The sequence below is a fragment of the Molothrus ater genome, chromosome 1 (assembly GCF_012460135.2).
Source record: "Molothrus ater isolate BHLD 08-10-18 breed brown headed cowbird chromosome 1, BPBGC_Mater_1.1, whole genome shotgun sequence".
Taxonomy (NCBI): Eukaryota; Metazoa; Chordata; class Aves; order Passeriformes; family Icteridae; genus Molothrus; species Molothrus ater.
The window spans coordinates 81,120,661-81,130,328 of NC_050478.2; the positions used below are offsets into that span (position 1 = coordinate 81,120,661).

Consider the following 9,668-nt stretch of genomic DNA (forward strand, 5'->3'; position numbering starts at 1 on the left):
GGACTCACCTAACACAGCACTGAGCCTGCAAAGTGCCTGTAGGACAGCAGGGAAAACAACATTTTTCTTCCCAGACACAGGTTTCCTCTGGCTGGCATTGTTCCATGCTTCCAGGCATTTACAGCTTGTCTCAGTGTAACCAGAAGACTCCTCTACTATGTTTCTATTTTTTACTAGCTCAGAAGGGCTCTTATATTTCCTTAGTGTTTGAAGTCTAAACACTTATATTGCATTAGTGTTTGTGGTATTTCACTAACACTTGTGGTATTTAATTTTGCAGAACTGGCCAAGATGTGTTATCCTACATTCTTTGTCTAACAAGTTCTTGCTACTTCATTCTTTTTAGAGAAAATCTGTAGAAAACTCTGTAGAAAGAAAAGTATTTTAAATTAACTCTTTTGTGGAGCTGAGCTTTGACTCTGCCTTCTCTTGGATCCTTTATCAAACTCATATGATACTTGCAGATACACAGAAGTACCACACCACCTTTCAAAGAAAACTCTTCCTTTTCCTTTCATCCACACTTAAAGACACTTTTATGAATACATGGATACCCTTCCTGTGTTTCTCAATCAAATGCTAAACAGTTGAGCTGAGCCTTCTTACTTTAGCTCCAAATAGCAAGATATCTAGGTTTTGTAAAGAAGAAAAAAGAAAGAAAAGAAGCCAAATACCGCCTGAAAGGCTCTTTTTATGAACAGATTGAATATGTCCCATTATCTGCTACTTTTGAACTTCAGAAAACTAATAACAATGGATTCTGCATAAGCTTCCCTCCTATAGTAATAGAAACAGAACTTCAAAACTTCTCCATGAGCCCAGTTCTGAGCTCTGGTGGTTGCTGGCAGCATCTCTTGTTGCCAGCAGTTGGTCTGTCCACACACAAGCTGTCCCAAAGATGAGGCCTCATGTACTGAGAGGCAAAAGACAAAAAAATCCCCAACCCTCATATGTGAGAGGATATTACAGGATCAAGCTCAGAACATTATACATCCAAAACGTGTGAACCAACAAAAGCCCAACCGTGAGTCATTCCCATTTTGCATCATCTTGCTTTCAAATTGCTCCCCATGGAATTTAACAGACATGATAGAAAATAATAGAATTGAAAAATGGGAACTATTTCCACATAGTGGGTTTTTCCCACAGTGGATACAATTTGAATTGCTAATTCACTGCCAGATGTGCAACCACAGACACTGTGACAACAATCCTCTTCCTATGGTACTTGATTATTTCTTCTTGTGACTCACTGAGGATTATATCAGGATTATATACAGGATTATATCTAGCCCAGGTTGGAGGGTTTCCATTTTTGTATTTAATTAAAGAACAGTCAGAAACAGGTAAATTCAAACCAGTGTGGCATAATATTTAATTTAGAAGGGTAACCTTGAGAGAATCTTTATTTATGAAAACATTAAAGGTGAACTCCTGTCTTAAATAAGGCCTGTGGGAATTCTTCATTGCTTTCACATTCTCCAGAGATTTTCTATTCTATTTTTTAAAAATCTACTGGCAGTTTTTAGCAACTCTACCATTAGTTTTTAGTTAGTGACCATGTATCACTTCTCTTTAGAGGAATAAAAATGTGTTTTAATGAAATGTAATTTTACATAAACTTGATGTACATTCGGGTCCTCTGGTGGGAAGCAACCAACACCTGTAAAGTCATACCAGAGTTACTACTCCTCTGTGAAGTTGAAGTACCACCAAAATACAGAAGTATTACAGTAAAACACCTGATTTTTGTTGGTCTCTGTCAGACAGTGACATTTTCCAAAATGTATAATGGAGTTTTGGGGGTTTTATCTTGCTGTCTATTTCTTCTTGAGTAGTAGATCCAATTAGATGTTTTGATTGCTTGAACTGCCTGTTCAACTTTTTTTAGTTTCAATTTATTGTCATATTTTATATTCCCAAGCATAAACACAAGACTGTGTGACTAAAATTAAGATGATGGCAAGAGGTTTCTGTGCCACACATTAATGCCTCTTTCAAAACCCTTTTGGAAATGTCCCCTGAAACCCAGCACCAAGTCAGACTGAGTGAAAGATGACCAAGTCTCACACCTCTGAAAAGGGAACTCCCTGATGAGGGGCTGACATCCCTGTCCCTGCCTTTCCATCTGTCAACACTGACTCGGGAGCCTCCAAGAGCCCAGATCACCACTTCCACCACCAGGCAGCTTTGAATCTGGTGCCTGAGACAGGAACATTTTTTATTTCTTCCTGAGAGCCCTTGCCTTGAGACCTAAAGCCTTGATAAAACGAGGTACCACTATTGCCTTACTGGCACTTAGCTTGGAGCTGAAGAATTTGGGAATATTGGGGCTTTTGGACCACTTCCTTTCCCAGCAGACTTGAAGTCCAGTACCTCCTATAAGCTACTGAAACTCAACAGAAACCCATTTTTTCAGAGCAATCAGATGTTCTGTAGCAGTGCTGTCTGCTTCAACTTCCTATGATTCCGCAATAAATTTTCCCTGAGGAATCTTTGGAAGCTTTACAAAAGGAAATTAGTGCCAATATTCCTTCTTGAGCAATTCTTCTATGAAAACATAAATTTGAATTTCCTAATGGATTGAAGGCATTAGCAGCGTCAATTTATGCACAGTGAAATAAAGCTCTACTATTTTCTAGGAAAAGGCAGTAAGGCATCCCAAAGTCCCATGTGTTATGGACGTGTTATGCTAAAAACACGTTATACGTCTGTCAAAATTACTGACAAAAGCTGTCCAGGACAACCAGTCTTGTTAGGTTATCATGGGATTTTAAATGCAGCTGCATTTTTAAATATCTGCAGTCAACTTGTCCTCAGATGGGTAACCAGGATCATCCCTGCATCTCTGAGGAGCCCTGCAAGCCACACACTTGATTTAAGACACTAACATGAAACGGTGCTTAAAGCAGAACAGAAGATTGATGTGACCTTTACTCCTGTACTACTGTCAGACTAAAAACACCTCTTCTGTTCCATACACTTCCCATTAAGCAATTTGTCAAAATTCTTCAAGGAAGCTACTCTTCATCTGGTTTCTCTAGAAGCTGAAACTATCACTTGAAAGTAGATTAAACTTGTACAACTTTCTCATCTGGTCTCCAAATCTGTATTTGTCCATTCCAGTAGGACCTACATCTAATTAGCTAATGCTGCTTTTGATACTAAGTACAAATTTTTTCATACTACCTGTCAGCTCCATGGAGGACACAGCCTGCTCTGGCCATGCATTTCCAGCAGTGCACTAAAGACCTGCATTGCCATTCTTTATTTCTACACACCCTCAGGGTCTTTATTAATTGTTCTCTTTAATCTATAGAAATTATGTTCTGTGCACATACTTTTTCTCCAGTAAAGTTATTCTAAAGGATTATTTTTTGTGCCAGGTTTACATAGGCATTAGTCACCTAACACTGCAGATGAATACAGACAAGAGGAGGCAGACAGCTAACCTGCCCACGCTCTTCTGATAATGCCTCTGAGTGCCTACCTGCATCAGTCTGGTTCATGCTCTGGTTAGCTCACCAAATTCCCTCTTAGCCAGCTCACTTCATATTTTCCATGCTTTATCTATTCCTTTCTGATGGCTAACCTTGAGCTGTAATTACTTTACTTGAAGAATTCCCCCCTTTTTTGACATCTATAATTCTTTGCTCACTTCCTTTTTAAGCACAAACATGTATTTCCAGGGACATTTTTTACTGCATTTGAGGATTTCTGTACTTTTTTAAGGATTTAAATTATACTACTTTTGTTGTCTTTTTAAAAGTACTTTCACTCCAAAAAATTCCCTTTCATTGTTTAGTGTCATGATGTTAAGTTTCAATACAATTGTTTCCATGAGAATGCTTTGTATAAGATAATATGAAGGAACTGAAGCTGTCCATGAAAATAATAATGAAAAAATATTCTGAGCACTGTAGGACATGATGTTCTTAAAATCCTTTGTCTGACATGGGTTAACTTGGGTTAGCTATGTGCCATGAAAACTGAAAAGCAACATGTGACGGGGGAACTTCATTCCTTACCAGAAAATGTTAAAATGTTAGAGTCCTGATTTTTTATTTTTACAAGATTCTGAAGATTTAAAAAAAAAAAAAAAAAAATATATATATATATATATATATATAAAGCGAGTTAATGGAGTGTTACACAATCTCTGGCACTTTTTGTGATACATGACTTTTTAGAAAAGCCTCATCCAATACAAAGTTCCCTCACCCAGAAAGTGGGAATCGAACCACTGGCTCCCTGTCCTTCACAACCAATTGCAATTTCAGAAGCCCAGCCCTTTGGCAAGGACAAATTCAGGTGTCAGCTCCATGGAGGATTCACTGTGCATTGCTCTGAGAAAAATTCTGAAGGGCAATGCTCCCTAAAGTGTGTGAGTTTCCCAAAGCAGTTTCACTGCGGCAGCACGGAGCCTGAGGAGCAGCCTGCACCACCAGGAAAGGAGAACATGACAGGTCTGATGCCTTGGATACTGTCATGGAGCCAGCGTGGAAACCAGGCGAGTGATGCCATTCCAAAACATTCACTCACAGGGTACAGTGCACAAACAAGCCTAGGCTGCAATCAGAGAAACATTCCCACAGTTATGTCCATAGCTGTCTATGGAACTATGGACATATGGACTATTGTCTATGGACAAAAGACTCATTGAGCAATGACAGAAAAAAAAAAAAGAATAACTGAGAAAAACTACAACAGAATATTCTTGCTAATATGGGCTATATCACATGTAAGATCAACACAAAACCTTTCTGCAGATCAGCTGCAGTGATTATTTTCAGTCTGGCAAAGGAACGTTCTTTGCCTTCTTTTCTCTCTCCCCCATCTCTTAATGCTTTCTCTATTGTCATGGCAAATTTCTAAATTTTCTTGTATTCTGTAGTTAGGTAACACCAGATTTTGAAACTCTGTCTTTCTAAGTATAGATATAATCCTGGTCACCAGGCAAAATTTGATATTTTTATCTCATCATTTTAACATCACTTAATATCTGAAATTCTAGAAATTTGGCAAGTGAGGGAGGAGAATCAGTCCCCATGTGGTAAGGTGAAAAGTAGCACTATTAGCCAGGTGATACTAAGGTGTCAGTCAGGTCAGGAAATTTCACCAATGCCATGATTTTATTTTCCCTTGTCTATTTTCAAATCCCTCTTTACTGTTAGGATAAACAAACAAACACTGAAGCATTAGAGGTCACCCTGCACGATGTAAAATTAGTATATTATATGCTGTCATAATTATTTCCAGTGTTAGTTTGGGCAAGGAGAGGAAATGAGCAGTACCAAACCAGTCTTTCTGAAAATTCCATGGACAGACAGCAGTGCAAGAGAAGATGAGGGGATCAGCCACTTGGGGATACTCCGCAGTCAATGATACAGAAACTGCTTTTGTCTTGACAGTAATGAAAACAAGACAGGGAAGGTACAGATCTTCAGGCTACATGTGGTGACTTATAAATCAGATGTTGTGGAGTCTGGTTTACTGCAGGAAGGTGGATTTAATGAAAACTTGTGCCTGGCAGGAGGTTCTGCAGCTCACAAACAGACTATGGGGAAAATACGCTTCTGAGAAATGTCACAAAAAGGCACTATCCAAGCTTGGCAAATTGACTCTAAAGAGACAATTGATGTATTTTGGCACAAAGGGTGCAGCAAAATAAGTAAGGGTACCTCTGGATCCCAGCATTTCCTGGAGAGTTGCTTCTACATCTTAAATTTATACACTTACACTTCAGGAACAAGGTAAAACTTATTAAAAACAAAGTAGGCTCATTGTGCCCAGTTTAGGGCATTTGGAAGTTTTTTCATGTTACATTTTGTGAGCTGATTTTATTTACTTTCAGAATCAAAATATATCGTGGTCTTACTACAATATCTTGTTACTTATTTTGTCTGTTTTGAACAAAACTTGATTTTGAAATTGTGAAAATGAAACTACTGTACCTACGTACCTGGGGTTATCAGATCAGGATGGTGAAAATAGTTAATATCCTCAGATGGACAGCCCTCCCCTTCACCACCCCACTTCTCAAAAAGCAAGTTATTCTTCATTCTCTGCCCTGTCTCATGGAAAAGAAATTAAAACTTAGAAGAAACAAAAGCCTAGTTTATTTGTTCACAGCATGGAGGAAAAAAAAAAAAAGAAAAAAGTTATAAAAGAAAGGTAAAAAAAAAATTAAAAATAAGAAAAAAATAGAGCTTTCTAACAAATGTATACAAGATAACATTGTAGACAAACATTATCCTGGCAAAAGAAGATGCTTAAAGCCAATAATAGTTTTAGTTTCAGCAACTAAAAAACTTAATGAGAACAACAGGTATGTGTAAATTGTTCTGTTACTTTGTGGAAGCAAAATTGTCTTGTTCATGGATAACATCAAATGATTTATAATGAAATTCAAGAGAAAAAAAAATCCACAGAAAGGGCAATAAAAGGCCTGTGTGAATTTGAATTTCCATTTGTTAGGTAAAGTTCTCTAAAAAAGGTGATTTTCCTTTGCAAAATAATGAGAATTTGCCTCAATACTCCTGAGCAGGAGTCACACCTGAATTTTCCACTTCCTAGTCAAAAGATTTCTCCCATCCCATTCACATCTGCCTGGAAAAGACCGAGTGTCCTGCTCTGTACTGCTGTGACTGGGGCTCTTCACTTCCTCTCTGTGAGAAAGGCAGAGAGGAAGTAAACTCATGTCTACCACATCATTCCTGTAGCTTCACAAGTTGCTGAATTCCAGAACTTTTTCCTTTGTATTCATAAAAAAAATGAAGAAAACAGAATTTTATGCCAATTTTTAATTTCAGGTCAAATTGAATATTTGCCTAAGTAGATGATCTTTTTGTTTTGTTGGGTTTTGGGCTTTTACAGTATGAACAAAGAGAATAAACTTTTGGATTCAAACTAAAGCTCTGCCTCTTTTCTCTGAAGCTGAAGAGATAAAGAACAATTTGTTTTTTGGGAGTAGGATGGTGAAGGGAAGGCTGTCCAAAGAGGAGAATTTTTGCTGCTTTCACAATCCTGATCTGATCACCTTTGCCAGAAGAGCAGTTGCAGGATGAGGGCTGATGCTTGTGCTGAACTTTGTCATTCCTGTTGACTGAGGTCTGCAGAACCCCAGCCCTGAGAGGGAGGGTTCCTGCAGCTTCTTGCCCTCTGCTGGGCAGGAAGGCCACTTTTCAGAGGGGACAGCTCTGGGGCACTTGGCCCTTAATGTCACATGTATGGGGGGCCAAAGCTCCCACATCATCACACACTTGAGACACACTGAATCAATGGACCTCAGCAGAGGCTGGAGCCCAAACCCCTCACAGTGTCAGGGCTGGGGTGGGGCTCCTGCCCAGGCACAGCACTTATATATGGGATAGGTGTATCTGCAGGATATTCAAAATATCCTGCAATGTACAACTGGATCTCACATGTTACCACCTAAAGTATAACCACATCATACCCTGGCCTGGGCAGAAGAGTTGATGCAAATTATTTCTGTCCTGTGTTGCTCATTCCCACCCTCACACCAGAGGTTGCTTCTCCCTCAGCTGTGTTAATATGATATTTTGTCTTTTTAAGAAATTTACAATAAGTCTGATCACTGAAATTCTGTATTAAAATCAATCCTTTGGAGAAGAAGTAAAGATTTTTTTAGGAAAAATCCTAGAAGTACATATATCTAAGCCACAAGGAAAGCCCCTCTCCAGACAGAACCAAACACAAATCATGGCATTCTTTTTGACACAAAGACAACTTATGTTGCCAGAATATGCAAGTTACTTGCCCAATTAAAATAACGCAGGTTTCCTTTCATAACACTGCTGTCACGGATTAGTCACAGAATTGTTTTTGCAGATTCTTTATGCAAAATAACTTCTTAAGTTTAAAACAAACTATAGTATTGGTAATCTTCTATACCACTGTTCAAATGTCTCAGAAACTCATTAACCAGAAAATCTTTCCCAAGTTTTCACCTTCCGATTTAGAGAAGTACACTTCTGTCTCTGCAATTAACTGAGTAACAGGAAAAAACAGAGCCACAAAACTTGTACCGATACAAACCCCAAAAATAGATTATCAGCAAGAAATAAATACAAGGAGAACTCTGAAAAATGCTGATTTTAACACAGGAATACCCTGAACCCTGCTTGGCAGTCTAGGAACCAGGAACAAGCTTATGTTTTTGGGGGAGCTAAAGGAAGAAGAAAAAAAAAACTGAAAAAAAAATTTACTAGCAGTTCAAAATTTCAAGGTGAATATCATAAAGTACTGCAAGGGATGAACAGCCCAGAAAAGAGGAAGGTTTTTTGATGCTGAACACAGCCATTACCAGCGATGTCCCTCTCTGTCCCCAATAAACAGAGGGAAAACAAGACCCAATTCAAAACTGATAGCGGGAAAACCCGGAATCTCTACCTCTGTCTCCTTCCAGATACCGGACCCTTCCTTAGCCAAAGGCGTTAAGTCAGGGCTGGCAAGTCACACCCACCTCTGCCCCTCGCTGCCTGGGGTCCCGTCCCCCGCGGGGCTGCAGGGCAGCATCCCAGAAGCGGGAGGGGCGGCACTCAGCCCCGGCACGGCTGCTGCCCCGGCTCGGCTCCGCTCGGCGCTGGGGGCGGAGGCGGCGGCAGCCGAGCCGCGCTGCCCCGGGCGGGGTGCGGGCTGCCGGGGCTGCCGGGGCGGCGGGGGCGCGGCGCGGGATGCTCAGTGCTCACCCTGCGGTTGCGGTCGGCCTCCCGCACCTCCTCCTCCTGGGGGCCCTGGCGGATGAGCGCCTTCAGCACGATGCTGTTGTTGGTGCAGCAGGCTCGGAAGAGGCTGAGCGCCTCGGGGCTGTCGCGCTCGTCCCCTTCCAGGGACCAGATGTCCTCGTCGTCGTCGTCCAGCCCCCTAGGAGGGTAGAAGGAGTCGTCTGAAGCGATGCTGCAGGTGTCGGGCAGCTCGGAGAAGTCCTCGTACTCCTCGCAATCCTCCTCCTCCTCCACCTCCTTCTCCTCCTCTTCGTCCGGCTCCTCGGCGGCAGCCTCCGCCGCCCCCTGCTCGGGGCTGCTCTCCGCCCCGGCGCCGGGCATCTCCTTGGCGGCGGCGGGCGCGGGGCAGACGCGCTCCCCGGGCAGCTGCTCGCCGTGCCCGGACAGCAGCACCATGCCGGGGCCCCGCGGGGCGCTCAGGGCGCCCGGCAGCCGCGGCTCTGCCTCGCCGGCCCCGGCGGCCGCTGCCCCCTCACGCAAGGGTCAGCCCCCTCCCGCGAGAGGCCCCGTGGCAGCCCGGCCGCCCCCCGGGCTGGGGCATGCCGCCGCCTGAGGGGAGGCTCCGCGGGGGCCGCTCACCGCCGCCGGCCCGGCCCGGCCCGGGGGAGCTGCCGCCGCCGCGGGGAGAGGCTGCGGGCGGGCAGGGCGGCTCTGGGGAGCGCAGGCACTTGTCGAACTCCCGTCCCGTAATCCGCTCAGCATCGCTGTGAGGAGATTGGGGCTGGGGTTTAGCGGCGGGGCGCGGTGCCGGGGCGGTGTGCGGGGGGAGCGGGGGCGGCCGCGGCTGCTCCCTGCGGGCACCGAGCTGCAGGTGCGGGACCGCAGCTCCCCGAGCACCCCCGGGCTCCTCAGACTCCTGGGCTCGGAGGGGCCCGCGGCGAGCCCGCCTGAGGGGGCAGAGGCGGGAGCGGCCCCGGCCGC

General features: G+C 43.5%; 1 protein-coding gene across 1 annotated transcript in view; it reads right to left on the bottom strand.

The window, feature by feature from the left end:
• The window catches only part of ANKRD33B (ankyrin repeat domain 33B), a 44,921-nt gene extending 35,759 nt beyond the window's left edge, over positions 1-9,162 (bottom strand). Inside the window, exon 1 of the mRNA XM_036404403.1 lies at positions 8,712-9,162. Within this exon, the coding sequence (XP_036260296.1) occupies positions 8,712-9,143 (432 nt within the window). The 5' untranslated portion in view covers positions 9,144-9,162. The remainder of the gene's footprint in view (positions 1-8,711) is intronic.
• Positions 9,163-9,668: the final 506 nt, after the last annotated feature.